We start from the raw sequence: 19,009 nt of genomic DNA, 5'->3' as shown, positions 1-19,009 counted from the left end.
AAAAAACTAATAGTAGCAACAACCAATAACAGTACGTATTAACATTCGTGTTTTCAACCTTGCATATCCCAATCCCAGATCTGGTGGCTAAGATGGGCCCATGTGACCTCCAAGGTCAAACTTTTTTATTTTTTCACAATTATAACATGCATGGGCAAAATTATGATATATTGTACTCTTAGTCTCTTACACTTAGTTAATTATAAGTTAATTAGCTAGGTGTCAACCCTATATTATATGTATACAACTACCGGTCTACCATCTCCACTATGTATGTTTTGAGCTAATTGGTTGACATCTTAGGCCTTGTTAAATTTTAATCAATCGGTTTTAGAATAAACTAGTTGTAATCAGTAAAAATCAATTTGATATGCGTAACTCTCACATTTGTCTAGATTTGAAGTACTTCCGAAACTTTGTAGGATTGTAGAATTATAATTATCGTAAGGATCCAAAATTGCTTAACATTTGAACTCACAAACGTAATGTTTTGTATTGAAAAATTACAATTGGAATCTGTCCATTTTACTTACAAATTGCAAAAAACTGATGATTACTATTGCATACTCGTGAGGCTTCCATGAGAAAAGGCTGATGTTAATGACCTTCCAGATGCTGATGCTGCAGGGCTGACAGCTTCGCGGTCCTCATTTCCAAAGTTGGCCTTTCCTGTTAGCATCTTTAATGCTATCTGGGCTACTTCAGCGAACCATTCATCCTCTGGCAAAGAACTGCCGAAGGGGGTGAAAGAAGCAAAACAAACAGAAATGGAAGCTTTTAGCATTGACTACTTGGCGAGTGACTATGAACCAATTAAATTCATGCTAATGTAAAGCATACTAACCTGTAAGGATCAATCCCAGTAGCAGAAACTGCGTCGATAGCTCTAGCAATGATGTTTTTAGCTACTTGTTGGAGATTTCGAGACAAAAAACGGCCTTGGGATGCAAACAGCATCACAAACTCCATATCTAAGTAAAACTGCAAAAGAAGTCCTCATAATTATTAAGAACATGCAACTTATGGTAAGGTGACTAGGGTGAAAATTCGAATATCCCACCTGCTGAAGGCCATAAGGACCCAATGGCTTGGTCCCCTGCTCGATTTCTTCCCAAAAGGTTTGATCATCAGAAATCCACAAAATCACTGTCTCTGTCAATCTTATTAGCAGTAATGTCGCGAACCTTTCTCTTCCTACAAATATCTCCGATGCTAGTGCAGCTATTTGACTCAATCTCATGTAAAGCTCCTAAAAAAACACCCCAAAGTTAATTGTTTTATGACCTTTATGGGTATATGAAATGCAGGCCTAATTTTTATTCTGTTATGACCCATTAAAGATCATTCAAGAATAGGTTATCGTTGATATAAAATCAATTTTAATTAGTAAAAATAGATTCAGTTCAGTAAAAATAAAAGGTGACTGGTGAAGAGAGCACGGCCTTAATTATATTTGAAGATGTGAAGGATAGAACCTGGAAAATTGAAGAAGGGAACCACTCAGGCTCCTCAGCATAACCATCCAACCTAGTATATAGGTGTGCTGTAAGACGAAGTTCACCATCATTAGTAAAGATCAGCTCAAGGGCATGCTGTCTGCAGAAGCTATCTCTTAACCTGTCTACAGATTTTTGGAGCCTCTTCTTCCAGTCTCTTTGCTCTGCTACACGATGTTGTCGATCTATGTCTTTTCTTGAAGGTTCTTCATTCCTATTAATTTGATTGAAGGGCAACATCTTTGCAGCAGCACGAGGGAGAAACTCGTCTGATAAAAGGAGAGCATTGGCTAGCAAAGCAAGCTGTTGGGCTTCAGTCTCGGCCACCTTGACAATTGAAGGTCCTAGACCATCTTGGATCGCCTCAGTTACTGATGCTGGGAACGCGCTTATTAGGGTGTTCACGTAGGAGTGGAACACATGTACTAACCCTTCAAGCAATGGTGTCCTCAGTTGTAGAGTCTCTAGGGGTTCCACGTCTTCGAAAAGATCCTGAAGGAGGAAGCACCAGAGTATATGAAATTACTACAAGAGATTTTATTGGAAAAGGAAAAATTCTGATACAACCATCAGAATGCCACACTATGAATCCTAATTACCCTATCAAATACAGATATGATTTTCATAACTAGTCTAAATTAGCAAGGATACAATATCTAAAAGCCCTATAGCCTAATCCAAAGAAGTGGAGTGGAAATTTCATCCATTAATATTTTGACCATTAATCTTTTCATCACAGAAAACCACTATAAACATCATTTCCAAATCATTCGGCAGCCCCAGGATTTCATAGATTGTTTCAGGAGTAGATAAAAATGGCCAAGTAGTAACCATCTTTAATCTTCTATCTTCACCCAACTAATCAACCTTTTGTGTTCAATTTTCGATAGGAATTGGGGGTCACATTGGTCATTCACACTACGTTCTGTTGTTCAATACAGTTAGTCAAGGCAGAGTGAAGTTGGAAGTGGCAATAACTGCAAGTCTGCAACTATATAAGGGACTAAGGGAAATAACTTTAGAAAACAAGAAAATGAAGTTTATGATTAGAAATTCGCAATAAGTGATGAGGTGCACCTGGACCATAGAATTAAATCTATTGGCACTGCTACTGAGCCTAGATTGACTCACACCCCCGCCTGATGGAGGCGTCAGAGACCAGTTGTCAGAAGAAGCAAGGGCAGCGCAGTTCTGTTCGATCCTTCTCAGATTAGCACTAAGCGCCTGCTCAACAAGTGGCTTAAAATCTTTCAGCAGAACAGGAGAGAGGGAAAGTCCTTGAGATTCAAGCAATGCACAATGTCCCAAACAGATCTGCACACAGTGAGCAGCTGCTCTCAGATTCCCTGAAGCAGCTGACTGGGTAAGCAATTGCCTCCTTACTAAAACACCTAAATTCTCGGTTTCCTTAACTGCCCAAGTCACTAACTCCGATGTATATGAAGTGTCCTCCCCAAAAACAGCTAGAGAATCACTCGAAGCTTGAGCGATAGTAGAGAATACGAGTTGTGAGAGACTAGTACAATATGCTGCCCCTGGATTTACACTGAGAGTTGCTGCAGGCTTCAGAATTTGTATAGTGTGGTGAAGCTTTTGGTGATGTGCATTCAAAAGTAATGAATGAGCCCTCGGACCATCCCCTAGTCTTTTAAGCGCCATTACAACTTGTTGTGCGACAGCGGAAGCAAAGGTCGTAAACAAACAAGAAAACAATAAAGAAATTCAATGCAAACAATAAGAACAACACCAAGAATTTACGTGGTTCACTATCGATGTGATAGCTACGTCCACGGGCACCGAGATCGAATGATTTCACTATAAACTGCAAAGATTACAAAGATGATTCTTGTATTTCTCAAGAACGGCTCTCACTCTATCTCTTTTCACCCTAATACTGATATTAGGGAGGTTTTATATTAATCCCTAATTAAAAGATACTTGGGCAAAAAGATAATAAAATAAGATAACCTAAAACCGCAAAATCCGCGTTCCGTATTTTTCCTTCTCCGCCCGGTCAGACCGGGCAAGGTCTGCCCGATCGGGCGCGAGAAGAAAACTCCATACGAATGCTTCAACGTATCCAACCCCCACCGCCCGGTCAGACCGGGCAAGGTCTGCCCGATCGGGCGAAGGCTCGCCCGGTCGGGCGAAGGCTCGCCCGGTCGGGCGCGAGAGCAGCTTCTTCAACGAATTTGCCAGGCACCTCTTCTTCTTCCGCCCGGTCAGACCGGGCAATGTCCGCCCGATCGGGCGGACAAAGCTACGAAGCACGAGTCACCTAATATACTTATCAACAATCTCCACCTTGACGAGAACTCGTAGTCAGCAAACAACCCCATCAAGACATAGTGAAAAAACATCTCAAGCCAAACCCGATGCAGGACTCATGCATAAGCCATACATCCCGATAAGTCTTCAACCAAGACCCATCACATACTCGTCTCCAAGTATAACAACTCATAATGCTCCACCTGCATCACAAGCCCCGGGCAAGCTCCACCTTAAGGCCAACACACCTACACCAGGAGCTCCCCAACTTCGCCCCTCAGGGCCTACTACATCACGTAGTAATCAATATTTAACAAGTCTAAGCAATGTTTAAACTTGCTAAACGGAACAGGCTTAGTGAAGAAATCAGCCGGGTTGTCAGCAGTCCCAATCTTCTTCACCTTAATCCTCTTGTCAGTACGCAAGAAATGATACCTGACATCAATGTGCTTCGTCCGATCATGGTGTACTTGATCTTTAGCTAAGCAAATCGCACTTAGACTATCACAATATACTGTAGCAAAATCCTGTGCAATACCCAGTTCACCTACTAGGCCTTTGAGCCAAATAGACTCCTTAGCTGCAGAAGTTAGAGCCATATACTCAGCTTCAGTAGTTGACAACGTAACTGATGACTGCAATGTAGACTTCCAACTAACCACAGAACCACCCAAAGTGAACACATAACCAGTCACAGACCTCCTGGTATCCACATCAGCTGCATAATCAGAATCACTGTACCCAGTGACCAAGCATTCCTTACCATTCCCGTACACAAGACCAATATCAGTTGTCCCTCTCAGGTAGCGAAAAATCCTTTTCACCCCTTGCCAGTGTTCCCTCCCAGGTCGAGCCATAAACCTGCTTACAACACTAACAGCATGCGCAATATCCGGCCTAGTACAGACCATAGCATACATCAAACAACCAACCGCGTTTGCATATGGAACTCTAGACATATAAGACAACTCCTCCTCTGATTGAGGTGACATAGACAAAGACAACTTACAACTAACAGTAGTTGGCGTACTTATAGGCTTCGATTTTTCCATCCCAAAACGAGACAAAATCTTTTCAATGTAGCTTTTCTGAGTCAAGAAAAGCTTACCTCTAGCCCGATCCCTGTAGATCTCCATACCCAAAATCTTCCTAGCTGCACCCAAGTCTTTCATGTCAAACTCCGAGTTAAGCATCTCCTTTAATCTAGCAATATCAGATTTATTCTTTGTGGCAACCAACATGTCATCAACATATAACAAAAGATAAATCATGGAACCATTATCCAGCTTACTATGATACACACAGCAATCATATGAATTCCTGTCAAAACCTTGTGAAACCATAAAAGAATCAAACCTTTTGTACCACTGTCGGGGGGATTGCTTAAGTCCATACAATGACTTTAGCAATCTGCAGGCATAGTGTTCCTTTCCAGGAGCTTCGAATCCTTCGGGCTGCTTCATCAGAATCTCCTCCTCCAAATCGCCATGAAGGAAAGCCGTTTTAACATCCAACTGCTCCAGCTCAAGATCAAAATGTGCTACAATTGACAATAACACACGGATAGAAGTATGTCGAACCACAGGTGAGAATATCTCAACAAAATCAACCCCTTCTACCTGACTGAACCCCTTAGCAACTAGCCTAGCCTTAAAACGTATTTGCTCAGTTTCCGACAACCCTTCTTTCTTCTTGTAAATTCATTTACAACCCACAAGCTTCCTCCCTTCCGGTACCTTTACCAGTTCCCACACTCTGTTCTTGTAAAGGGACTGCATCTCTTCACCCATTGCGGCAAGCCATTGCGCAGACTCACTACAACTAATTGCTTGTTTATATGTGGCAGGTTCAAATGACTCTACATCATCAGCTACACTCAATGCATAACCTGTCATCGCATCAACACAGCAATTTCTTCCCTCCATCTCTTCAATCAATCTAACAGGCTTCTTGATAACTCGTTTAGGCATCTCAAGAATGGTGTCAGGTTGACTAGATGACCCCTGATTAGATTGCTCCACCTCATCCCCAGAGTTAGAATGAGTAGGAGTAATCTCAGGTTCAGGAGTACCCGGCACTGGAACATCAGCATCATCATCAATATATTGTACCCGAGGTAAATCAGCAATGGTAGACTGATGTACCTCAAGTACCCCATCTGTCTGTAATAAATTGTCTCCTTCCCTTCTCAAATCTGAAATCTCTGCATTTTTAATTGAATACATGGTGTTTTCATCGAAAGTAACATCCCTACTAAGAATGACCCGACCCTCCGAAGGTGAAAAAATTCTAAACCCCTTCACACCATCCCCGTACCCAACAAAACACCCCTTCTTGGCTCGTGGATCCAGCTTACCCTCAATAACATGATAATAAGCAACACAACCAAAAATCTTCAAATTCGAAAAATTAGGCAACTTACCACTCCAGATCTCAAACGGAATTTTGGAATCAATTCCAGAATGAGGACCCCTATTAATGACATAACAAGCTGTTAACACAGCTTCACTCCAGTACCTCCTCCCAAGCCCTGCATTAGAGAGCATGCATCGAACTCTCTCTAGCAGTGTCTGATTAACCCGTTCTGCTACACCGTTCTGCTGTGGTGTCTTCCTGACAGTATGATGCCGACCTATACCCTCATCTGCACAGAACTGATTAAACTCGTCTTTGCAAAACTCTAGCCCATTGTCCGTTCGTAGCTTCTTGATCTTCCTTCCTTGTCGATTTTCCACCAAAGCTTTCCATTGCTTGAAAACTTTGAAGGCCTCATCCTTTGACTTAAGCAACCTAAGCCATGTGTATCGGGACTTGTCATCAACAAATGACACAAAATAGTGGTAACCTCCCATACCTTCAACTCTAGATGGACCCCAGCAATCTGAATGGATGTAATCGAGCACTGCATCAGTAATGTGAGCACCCTTGCTGAACTTTGACCTGTGTTTCTTACCAAACACACAATGCTCACAAAATTCAAGGTTGGCAACCTTGACCCCGGATAGAAGACCCCTCTTGGACAATAGCTGCATCCCCTTCTCCCCCATATGACCAAGCCTCATGTGCCAAATCTTAGTCATCTCCTGGTGAGATACAGATGCGCAAACCGCAGAACTAGGCAGTGTAACACCCTCAAAAACATAGAGGGTGTTCCTTTTGATACCCTTAAGTACCAACTCAGAACCTCTGAAAATACACAACTCCCCATCTGAAAACACACCATTGTACCCCAATTCATCCAGGGTACCCAATGAAATCAGATTCTTTCCTAAAGCAGGAACATGCCGTACATTAGTCAAAGTTAACCTCCGCCCATCAACAGTCCTCAACCTCATGGAACCAATACCTGTGACCTTACATGGAGCATTGTTACCGACTATAACCATACCCCCATTGCGAGGTTCATATGTATCAAACCAATCTCGACGTGGACACATATGGAACGAACACCCCGAATCTAGAACCCAGTTATCAGATAAATCATCAGACCTAGCAGAACTGACTAATGCTAAATCTTCCTCTGAATTATAGCTCTCATTCGGTTTCTCTTCAACTACAGCAGCCTGGGACTTGTTTTTCCTCACCGGACAATTATTCCTAAAGTGACCCGGTTCTTTACAGTAATAACATGTTTTAGTAGTAGTTTTACTAGATCCATCCTTGCCGTTTCCAGCACCCGACCCAGCATTGTTCCCCTTGTTAAACCCCTTATTCTTTTTAGACTTTCCGGACTTAACAAATAACCCACTACCATTATCCCCATTATCACTCGTAGCTTTCATTCTGAGTTCCCTAGTATGAAGTGCTGCCTTCACTTCTTCTAAGGTTATAGAATCCTTACCAACAACAAAAGACTCTACAAAATTCTCAAAGCTAGACGGTAGAGATACAAGTAAAATCAACGCAGCATCCTCATCATCAATTTTAACATCTAAATTACGTAAATCAAGCAAAATAGAGTTAAGTTTTTCTAGATGTTCCCGTAAGGAAGTACCTGACTGCATCCGGAGGCTAAACAACCGCTGTTTCAGTAATAATTTGTTGGTCAACGACTTAGTCATATACAATGACTCCAGCTTCAGCCACAATCCAGCCGCCGTTTCCTGATCAGCCACCTCCGTGATGATTTGATCATCAAGACTAAGTAATATGGTAGAGTGTGCCTTCTCTTCCATAACTTCTAACTGCGAGTCAGTCGGTCCGTCTCCTGACTCCGAAGTAGTACTCTTTGGAGCCAACGGACGCCATATCTGCTGTTGTTTTAACAGAGCCTTCATCTTAATTTGCCATAGCCCGAAACTATTTTTCCCGGTAAACTTCTCAATTCTTATTGTTGAATCTCCTGCCATTGTTATCTTCAAGAAACTCTCCAAGGATTGAACCTGAGCTCTTGATACCAATTGTTGTGCGACAGCGGAAGCAAAGGTCGTAAACAAACAAGAAAACAATAAAGAAATTCAATGCAAACAATAAGAACAACACCAAGAATTTACGTGGTTCACTATCGATGTGATAGCTACGTCCACGGGCACCGAGATCGAATGATTTCACTATAAACTGCAAAGATTACAAAGATGATTCTTGTATTTCTCAAGAACGGCTCTCACTCTATCTCTTTTCACCCTAATACTGATATTAGGGAGGTTTTATATTAATCCCTAATTAAAAGATACTTGGGCAAAAAGATAATAAAATAAGATAACCTAAAACCGCAAAATCCGCGTTCCGTATTTTTCCTTCTCCGCCCGGTCAGACCGGGCAAGGTCTGCCCGATCGGGCGCGAGAAGAAAACTCCATACGAATGCTTCAACGTATCCAACCCCCACCGCCCGGTCAGACCGGGCAAGGTCTGCCCGATCGGGCGAAGGCTCGCCCGGTCGGGCGAAGGCTCGCCCGGTCGGGCGCGAGAGCAGCTTCTTCAACGAATTTGCCAGGCACCTCTTCTTCTTCCGCCCGGTCAGACCGGGCAATGTCCGCCCGATCGGGCGGACAAAGCTACGAAGTACGAGTCACCTAATATACTTATCAACACAACTGCTCTTCTTTCAGCACCTTTGGTGGAAGACTGGCTAACTGTTTCCACCAGTTGATCTGCTAACTTCAGTCTGCTTGCTGTAATGGCATTTTGGAGTGATATCAACATCGTTGTTTTCAGGGATCCCCTGTCATTGGCATCTTCTACCACTCTCTCTGCTTCGTCTAGGGCTGCTAATGCTTCCTCCACCCTTCTCTCAGCTAGGAGCACTTCTAGGGACTCAAGGAATTCATTCAACCATGTCTCAATCTTGGTAACCTCGCTATTTTTATTATTAGACAATTCTTCATCTGATGGACCTTGTACACCTGGTGACAAAGAGTTAACATGGACTCCATCTGCTAAGCCATGAACAACTGCTGCTTGAGCTGATAAGAGGTTACGAAGTGATAGAAGTTGACCCTCAAGTGCTGATATCTCCTTCGCCGTTCTGCAAGTTATGCATATATCATGTTTTTTGAAAAAATATTAGGATTTTTTGACAATTACCACCTATAATTATTGTTGTTTTAGGAATTACCACATACAGTTTTTTTTTTTTTTTTTTTAATTGAAATTTACCACCTACATTTTTCCAAAACACTAGAACTTCTCACCACTTTGACCAACCCCTCAAAGATGACGTCATCCTTGCTATTTCCCTCCGTTTTCTTTCTTCTTCACTCGATTCTCACTTCCCTCTTCTTCCACTTCCATCTAAATTGAGGCATAGCTTGAAATCGAATTGCTAGAAACCCTAATTTTTGAAGATACGAAGCAAGAACAATGAATTTTGAAATCCTAATTTTTTATTTTAGCAATTTGATTTTAGTATTTGTGCAAAATTAAAAAGGAGATGAAGAAGAAAGACCGAGTACCAAAAGAGGAAGGAAGGAAAAGGAGGGAAAATGAGAGGAAGGGGATTTGTGGGCCCCACCAAGACACCATCTTTCAAAATGGTGGAAAGTTTTATCATTTTCATAAAATGTAGGTGGTAAATTTCAAATAAAAAAACTGTAGGTAGTAATTCCTAAAATAGCAACAATTATAGGTAATAATTGTCAAAAAATCCAAAATATTAGGCAGGAATATTTTCTACACAACTCTCGGAATTCGACTATAAATCCAATCATACAGAAAATATAAGTACAAGTTTTTGGTGAGAACATTTGACACGAACCTATAACGATATAATTAAAGTTACTCGTATACATAGTCGTAGCTTATTGTCAAATTATCTCATACGAAAGTTTACCATGAAATGTTTGGATAACAAAAGACGTGACAAAAATTAATAGCAATCGAGATAAATGATTCTGCTGACCGTATAAAAGCAGAATAATTAGCATATACACTCTTACGCATCTCCTCAGCTGATGCCTTTTTTAAGTCCTTTAAGTACATTGTCAAGTATTTTAACTCCTGGATAGCAAAATACAAACAAACCAACCATTAAAACAAAATGATAGTCATATTTCAAACGACTATTATAAAATTTTCAATAAATAAATAAATATATAGAAGAACGTAGCACAAATGCACAATGCAAAAGAAAAATAACCATTAATCCCATCGTTTAAATAATAGCTTGAATAATTCAGATAAGTCTAATCCCAATGTTAATCATAATATTATTACAAAGATTATTAATCTAATTGTAAGAAAGACAATACCTTTTCGGCCATTCTTCTGCATTTTGAGTTGATGAAGGCGTCAAGATCGAATTGAGAGCTTTTAAAGACCTTAAGACGATCGCTAAGTGAGAGGTTCGATTGCCTCTCGAAATCGTTTGAATCTCCTAAACTTAGCTCCTTTGATCCTCCTACCACCATATGATCCATATTTTCTTCTTGTTATTCTTTCTAATAAGATTGTTGGTTTAATCTTTTCTTTTTGATCAAAACATTTTCTTAATTAATCTTCAAAAAGAAACAATATCCCCATTTTAATTATCGGATGAATTTCATTGCAAAAGAGGAAACCCTTGGAAAGAGAGGAAGAGTGATGATGATCCGTGATGTCCTATAGAGGAATAAACAGAACAATAACAAACTTCTTTGTGTTAGGTAATTGGAAGTTTGCCACGTGTAGTGTGGGTCCATTGACTGTTAGGATTTCCTGTTTTAATTAATTAAGTTAAAATCCCGTGCAATGTACGGTTGTTAAATATTTTTGACAATAATACTACAAAATACTACATAAAGTATGTAAAAGATATTCAGAATTATTTCATTTTGGTATATATGGAATATAATTGTCAAATTGGAAAGAAAATATCACAAGGTATCAATAGTTTACTTAAAGATTTTGAAAAAAAAAAAGAGAAAAAGGCGGGAAAATTTTTCATGGAAGGATTTACTTTTAAAATAGGTTAATAATAGAAGATTAGCTCTCCAAAATATACCTATTCATTAATTTGTTTAAAAAAAAAAACCCTATTTTTAAATATTGAAAAAGACAGTCTAACAATCAAACTTTGAAATATAAGGCCTTATGTAGTTGAACAAAACATTATTATTATTATTATTATTATTATTATTATTATTATTATTATTATTATTATTATTATTATTATTATTATTATTATTATTATACAGACTATGTTAATGATGACTTTGTTGCTTTGTCACCTACATAACATTATTCAAGAGTCTATCATAAAAAATCTTCATAGATATTTCCAAAGGTTTCCTCGGCCTCAAATGAGAAAATTCAAGTTTATCTTCTTGATAATGTTTATTAAAGGGTATTTTAGTAAACCGCATGGCAAAGAGGGGGTATATATGTAAAATCTATGTTTATGATGTAACGATTGTTTCTGTCGTTATTTCCAAAGCTAGACGGAGTCTTCCAGAATTCCAGAAGAAGGATCGCACAAAGAAGCTCCTAGCCATCTTTAATGGTGACATCAATGGAGGAGAGAAACCTCACAACAAACATAAAACACCTACCCAATAGGGTTAACCATTCCCTTCATTTATATGTTTTTCTTAGGATTTTCTTAGAATTCGGTGGCGAAGCCGTCGGAATATAGCTCTAATATCTCCATATAAACATCTTCTGAGCTTTCTCAACTAAAATAGTAATCTGATTTCTCCAATGAGGCGAGTCATGAGCTTTCTTCACCGCGGACACAGTGGCCACTGGAGGAGAGAGAAAGAAAGGGTTGCGATTTCACCATTGAATCTGCATATGAGCTTTCTACATTGGGGAGAAGAAGTTAAAGTTCACGGTATGATTTACAGAGGGTGTTGTTAAACGTCGCTCCCAAATTACAACCCGACGCTCGCATTTTTTTCATGAAATTCCGTTTTTGCCCCCCGTATATAAATACTCACGACACTCACTCACGACAGTTACAACACTTTTTTACGCTCGTACTTCTCTCTCTAAAAACTGAATATCTCCTCAAAAAATAAAAAAACAGATTTTTTTAAAAAAATCTGAAAATTCAAAAAAAAAAAAATCTGAAAATTCCCAAAAAAAAAAAACAGAAAATAATAAAGAAAAAGAACAAGAACCACCACCAATCGAAGGAGGGTACACCAATGGCGGATCGGAGGCGAATAACGTTCACCTACGGCGGTCGTGGCGGCGGCGTGGGAGGCGGCGAACAGGTTTGGCTCACAGTGCTTTTGATTTTCGTAAATACGTTTTTTAAAAAAATAATTCTGGAAAATTAGGGACATCCGGAAATTTCAGGCGGATGTCCCTAAAATCTGTTTTTTTTTTCCTTTTTTTTTGTTTTTGTTTTTTTTTTGTTTTTTTTTTGTTTTTGTTTTTGTTTTTTGTTTTTGTTTTTTGTTTTTGTTTTTGTTTTTGTTTTTTGTTTTTGTTTTTGTTTTTGTTTTTTGGTTTTGGTTTTGGTTTTGGTTTTGTTTTTGTTTTTGTTTTTGTTTTTGTTTTTGTTTTTTGGTTTTTGTTTTTGTTTTTTGTTTTTGTTTTTGTTTTTTTGTTTTTGTTTTTTTGTTTTTGTTTTTATATTTGTTTTTGTTATTTGTTGTTGTTTTTGTTTTTTGGTTTTCGTGGTGATTTTTGTTTTTTTTTCTCATGATTAATGTTATGTAATTTTGTTTTTTTTTTGTTGTGATTAATATTTTTCAAATAATCGATTAAAAATATTCCGAATTTATTGGTTTTTTCTTTTTGATGATTAATGTTATGTTTTTTTCCGTGGTTAACAATTTTTTGTTTTTGTGATTATTCCGTTTTTTTTATTTGTTTTCTCATGATTAATGGTTTTTTTTTCGTGCTTAATATGTTTTTTGTTTCGAGATTAATATTCATTAAATAACCGATTAAAATTATTCCAAATTTTTTTTCTTTTCTCATGGTTACTTTTATGTTTTTTTTCGTGCTTAACATATTTTTTTTCGTCATTAATATTGTGTAAATAACCGATTAAAATTATTCCGAATGATGTATTTTTTTTCTCATGATTAATGTTATGTTATTTTTTTTAGGGATGAACATATTTTTTTTTTTCGTGATCAATATTCTTTAAATAACCGATTAAAATTATTATTATTAGTAATGTTATTAGTTTTAGGATTGTTATTATTAGCAGCAATATTACTATTATTATATTTATTGTTGTTATTATTATTATCGTTGTTAAGAATATTCTTATTATTGTTGTTATCAGTATTATTACCCAATTTATTTTTGTTGTTATTAATATTGTTATTATTGTAATATTGTTTACTTTTTTGAATTTGAATATTAGTTGTTCAACTTTAATATCATAGTTATATTTGTAATTATTACTGATATTTGATATTGTATTTATTTAATGTAGATTGAGAGTTCGGGTCCTCGTCATGCAGTATCAAGACGTTTGCATGCGTCTATTAGGAGGGAGTTGGGTCGTTCGGTAAATACGGGGGCACCGTATCATCATGAGCAGCAATATAGGTCTGTCGGTACTTAGTCGGGGGAGCATCAATCGCAAGGGAGCCCCCCCATGTACTCGTTGGGCCAAGTGCCGACATCTGACGAGGAGGACGATGAGCGGGCAAGTCAGGCTGATCGAGATGAAGAGTACGATCCAGTTGGTTATCATACGGTGCATAGGTGTCAACAAGGGAGATTTGTGAGTAGCAGTCAAGCGAGTCAACCTTCCACTAGCTCAGCAGAGACATGGGTAGTGCAGCAGCCGATGCCAGGTGGTCCTGAGGATGGTATTGTTATCCCCAGTTTTGGTGGTCACGTGGCTGCATATATTTGGGGCGGGTAGGAGTGTAAAGTTTTGCGCTGTTTGAGCAGGACACGGTTGTGTTCTGCATTGGTTACTTAGCGAGGTCGTCTTACACAGGAGCATTTGGAGCTGATTGACGGCAGTGGTCTGTCTCACTTACCAGGGATCATGTTTAGGCGTTTTAATTGGCTGTTGATTTATGCGTTTGTTGAGAGATGGCAGCCAGATACGAACACCTTTCATATGCCATTTGGGAAGATCACGATCATGCTGCACAATGTGTACCATATTCTTGGGCTTCGTGTTGATGGTTCCATGGTTTCCATTACTCCTAGCACGGACGTTATATGGGACGCGTACCAGGTTACCCTGGACATGACTGCGGGAGAGCATTACGAGAAGTGCGGTACGAAGACCATTTGGCAGGGTAGTGGGGTGCTGACCGAGAGGATTATGGACTCGACCTTGGAGGAGCAGAGGCCCTACAGTGTCCATTACAGTGCCTACATGTGGTTAGTACTAGGCGGATGTCTGTTTTTGGACAAGAGTGGTAACCGCACTCATCCTTCCTTCCTCAACGAGCTTGTTGTTGAGGAGCTGCAGATTAGTGACTACACTTGGGGTTTAGCTGCTCTGGCATATTTGTATCGCCAGTTGGGTACGGCATCAAGAAAAGATGCCGATTCAATCGCTGGTTGTCTCACGCTTCTGCAGGCGTGGATCTACGAGTACTTTCCGTGCTTCCGGCCTCAGCAGGGTACCTTGACAAGGGAGCTTAGTATTCCTCATGCGTGTGCTTGGGATGTGGGATTGGGATGCCTGAACAAGAGCATGGAGCGCCTCCTCGCTTTTCGTGCTCGATTGGATAAGCTGACCGATAATGAGGTTAACTGGCTACCGTACGGAGTTGATCCCGCTCGACGCGTGCCAGCCACTCTATTCATTGGCTGCATCCAGTACTGGAGCATCATTGAGCCATACATGCCTGATCGAGTGGTCCTACAGCTTGAATTCGTGCAGGAGATTCCGCGGACCATTATCAGGCCTGAGAAGGCCAAGAGACCGACGAACCTGAAGATGTATCGGGTTGACTTTCCGACCGAGATGACATCTGTGATGTGGACTCGGTTTGTCCCTGGCTCGTCTTTTAGTATTGTTTTAGGTGCCCTCACCAGACTCGGTGGTGGAGGTGTTACAGTCGCTCCTGGTTACATGTAGTGGTTGTACCAATTTTCTCATCCTCGTCTTTCTCCTGGTGGGTCATCAGATTGGAGTAGCAGACTTCCCGAGAGGACTAACACGGACTATGTAAGTAGTTGTCTTTTATTATACTGTAAATATTACTTAAATAAATTGTAATTTCTGTAACTAATATGTTGTTCTGTTACTTGCAGTGGATGGGTCGGTCCTTGGAGATTCACCGGAGATCACTGGATGAGTATCCCAGCATGACGCGTGAAACGAGGGCAATGACCGAGCAGCTGATAGCTGACTGGAAGACGATGATGGGGTTGTGAAGTACTTGTCTTTTAGTTTTATATTAGCAAACATTGATTGTTTTACAGTACTTGTACGAACTTCGTTAGTTTATTGATTTTTAGTATTATGATTATTATGATTTTTATGATTATGATTATGATTATGATTATTATATTTATGATTATTGTTGTTGTTGTTATTATTGTTATTATTATTAGTTTATGTTAATTAGTTAATAACAAAAAATATTATTATTATTTTTATGTTAAAGAGTTTATGTTTATGTTCATGTTAATGAGTTAATAACAAAAATGTTAATAACAAAAATGATTTACATATTACATATCTAAAACTGTTCACCATAAATGAATGTACATAAATGAGTTTGCTATCTAATTAACGCATCCCACATGTTCCGTCTAACTGCATAACGCTGATCCCAACCGTCAACACTTGGCTCGTGGTGCTCGATCCACCAACATGCAATCGGGGGAAGTGGTGAATCTGGTGCAAGATCAATACGGATAAAATGTGAGCCCCCAACTGTAGCAATCACAAACTCTCGGGCAGGTGCTGTGACCGTCCTTCGTGCCCGCAACGACAAGATCGTGAGGCATGGGTAGTAATAGGTTGGTACTTGGCCTACACCAAGAATAACTACCATTGCGTTGAACCAAGTAGCAATAGGAAATAAATCTTGAATTGCAACCATCCAATGACGGGAATCAACCGCCCCACCGTCCCATCTAATACGCTCCACATTCATCCCAAGCCTTCCAAGCCCGTAAATCCTTTCGTACAGGACTGGATAACCAAAGACCTCGTTAGCTATTGTTTCTCGAGCGTCATACCATTTCCCTTGGTCACCGAAGAAGAAGTCGGCCACACAACGAAAGCCGCAGTTACCATCGCCAATGACATCCTTCCATCCTGTGATGTAAGGCAATATCGGTCCTGGAAGAAAGTGTCGATACCGGCTTTGGCTGATGTCACATGGATCTTCTGCACGAAATTAGTGTTCAGCTATTAGTACAGTAAATGATAAAAATACGTGAAAATCAAATTAGCCAATCTTACCTGTTTGTTACGGACCACGTTGAGTGTTTCGACGGTTTACATGTTCGAAATAACAAGGATCACGTCTTGCATCATTGTTCCTTCGTCGACCACGAACGTTGTGGTTTACAGCAGGATCTCCAAGGTTTGAATGATTCGGATGCAGCTCCTCCTCAATGATGCGAGATACATTTCGAAGAACAGCAGGATCACTACCGATTACCTCATCCACTAGAAAACGAAAATGTGTGGCGTCCTCGGTCGAGTCGTTACCGAACACCGGTACATCATCACCATCACCGATAACTAAGGTCTTCCAGAACGGGTGAATTTTCCTGGTATACAAGCCTATCTCGGCAGCTAGAGAATCATGTATCTGGAAAGCACACGGCAAACCGTGGGTCACACGCATTGCACATCCACATCGCTCATACACCTGATAACTCAGCTCCCTCATCCTTTTCCTCTTGTCGTCGAGAACCTTCAAACAATGCTGAGACACCTTGCCATTAATACGTGACAGTTGCAATTGTCGGTACTTCTGACCAATCTTCGACCTAGACGCCTCCAAACCATTACGAATTGCGATGATCTGATTACCAATGTGGCAATGAACTCGGGCCCATACGGTATCTAAAGAACCTGCACATTACAAAAAAATCGTCAGGAGTGATAATAATAATAACAATAATAATAATAATAATAATAATAATAATAATAACAAAAATAATCATAATAATCATAACAAAAAACATAATAATCATAACAATAAAAATATTAATATTAATCAATAACTACAGCAAAGTCCAAACAACGAACCTGTCGAAGATTCAAACCACATCTTCACGGCCGAATGTTGACTCTCAACTCTGCAAGTGCTTGTGTTGCCAAAATGCAGAACTTGGTTTGTCCAAAATGTCACAAACTTGGTTTTATGACAAAGCCATGTTCTCTCTACATATTGTATCACCGCTGGATAACTTGTCCACCGATCTTTCATTGTTTGTACAACAGCACTATAATCCTCCTCGGTTGCAGCATCCATGATACGTTTCCATTTCTTGTTTTTGAAACTCGCACCGATCTTCTTGTTTTTGAACATATTAGTGACTCGAGCCTCCACATATTTGTTAATGTGCCATCGACATAGTAAGTGCGGGGTCCCTGGAAACACTTCTCTCAATGCCGCACATAGCCCAAGCTCACGGTCTATCAAAAAAACTGACGGTTCCCTATCATACCCAATCAAGTCTCCCAGTCTCTGCAAAACCCATCGATAGCTTGCCGTGCACTCGTTGTGCATGAACACGTAATCGACGAGGAAATTCTGATTTGTCGGTGTCACACCTACTATCTCAAAGAACGGCATCCCGTATCGGTTGGTCTTGTAAGTGGAATCCATACCGATCACATATGGGTACGTCCATAGGATGTCTACCGTGACTAGGTGCACCATAAAGGCATGCTGTAAAACGCCTAGATCATCAGACATGACCCAGTAAAGATACTGACTCTATCTCGCCAAATGTAGAAATTGTTGAGCTACTCCTCTCCCATCAGGCATCTCCGTTCTCAAGTCATTCCGGCAGTTGTGGATGTGTCTGATGTTTGGATGATCATCAGGAAATTGCTCGGCAATAGTCTCCATGATGTTACGCGGTGCAACCTTAGACTTCGTCATGTCATGCACAACCTTCTTCGCACCCGGTCCCAACCCACTAATTTTACGATGCCCCTCCTGATACACAATCACTGGATGGTTATGGGTCCCAGTTGCATCTTTTTTTTGCATGGATCTTCCAACTATCGGTGATGAACTCGTAATATATCTTGATGTAGAAAGGACAACCATTGGCTTTGGTTTTAGTGTCCTTCCGAATTGCGTTCTCAAGATCTCTCGGCTTGCTCCTACGTCCCCGATACGGCCTACCATCCCTGGTTTTGTTGTAAGACGATTTGACCAAAATAAATCCCAGATTTATGGCAACAACATCCACCCATTGAACTGCATTATCAAACGTTGGAAAAAAACGTATTTGTGACAAAATTCGCCTGTAATTCACACCGTCACCGCCTTCTTCAAACTCCGAATCCTTTAAAAATACAAGAAAACACAAAAAACACGCCAATATTAGTATTTTACTTATAATATTAATAACACCAATATTTTTAAAAGAATAATAATAATAATAATAATAATATCATAACATTAACTAATATTAAATAATATTAACTAACATCAACTAACACTAACATTAACTAATTTCACAATATTAACTAACATAAACTAACACTAACATTGACTAATATTAACTCATTAACATAGACTAATACTTACAAAAATAACTAACAATAACAATAATAACAATATTAATAACAACTACATAAACTAATACTAACAAAAATAACTTATAATAACAACAACAACAACAACAACAACAACAACAACAACAACAACAATAATAATAATCATAATAATCATAATAATAATAATCATAA

At 39.5% G+C, this 19,009-nt stretch overlaps 3 protein-coding genes across 3 annotated transcripts; 1 reads left to right on the top strand and 2 right to left on the bottom strand.

The window, feature by feature from the left end:
• Positions 1–424: 424 nt before the first annotated feature.
• Positions 425–10,774, bottom strand: LOC110698061 (exocyst complex component EXO84A-like). The gene is made up of 8 exons (XM_021875464.1): positions 10,452–10,774; positions 10,103–10,200; positions 8,787–9,229; positions 2,574–3,160; positions 1,476–1,988; positions 1,061–1,249; positions 845–981; positions 425–731 (listed from the first exon to the last, which is right to left on the bottom strand). The coding sequence occupies exons 1-8, from the start codon at positions 10,617–10,619 to the stop codon at positions 557–559; spliced, it is 2,310 nt and encodes a 769-aa protein (XP_021731156.1). The 5' UTR covers positions 10,620–10,774; the 3' UTR covers positions 425–556.
• Positions 10,775–12,326: 1,552 nt separating this feature from the next.
• LOC110698252 (protein MAIN-LIKE 1-like) lies at positions 12,327–15,492 on the top strand. The gene is made up of 5 exons (XM_021875649.1): positions 12,327–12,395; positions 13,577–13,651; positions 14,075–15,088; positions 15,194–15,283; positions 15,370–15,492. The coding sequence occupies exons 1-5, from the start codon at positions 12,327–12,329 to the stop codon at positions 15,490–15,492; spliced, it is 1,371 nt and encodes a 456-aa protein (XP_021731341.1).
• Positions 15,493–15,842: 350 nt separating this feature from the next.
• Positions 15,843–17,879, bottom strand: LOC110698251. Its single transcript, XM_021875648.1, has 3 exons — positions 17,330–17,879; positions 16,547–17,152; positions 15,843–16,456 (listed from the first exon to the last, which is right to left on the bottom strand). Exons 1-3 carry the CDS (start codon positions 17,877–17,879, stop codon positions 15,843–15,845), a joined length of 1,770 nt encoding a protein of 589 aa, XP_021731340.1.
• Positions 17,880–19,009: the final 1,130 nt, after the last annotated feature.

The sequence above is a fragment of the Chenopodium quinoa genome, unplaced genomic scaffold (assembly GCF_001683475.1).
Source record: "Chenopodium quinoa cultivar QQ74 unplaced genomic scaffold, ASM168347v1, whole genome shotgun sequence".
In the NCBI taxonomy this organism is placed as follows: domain Eukaryota; kingdom Viridiplantae; phylum Streptophyta; class Magnoliopsida; order Caryophyllales; family Amaranthaceae; genus Chenopodium; species Chenopodium quinoa.
Note: the sequence above shows the minus strand (reverse complement) of the source record. Positions and strands in the feature narration are given on the sequence as shown.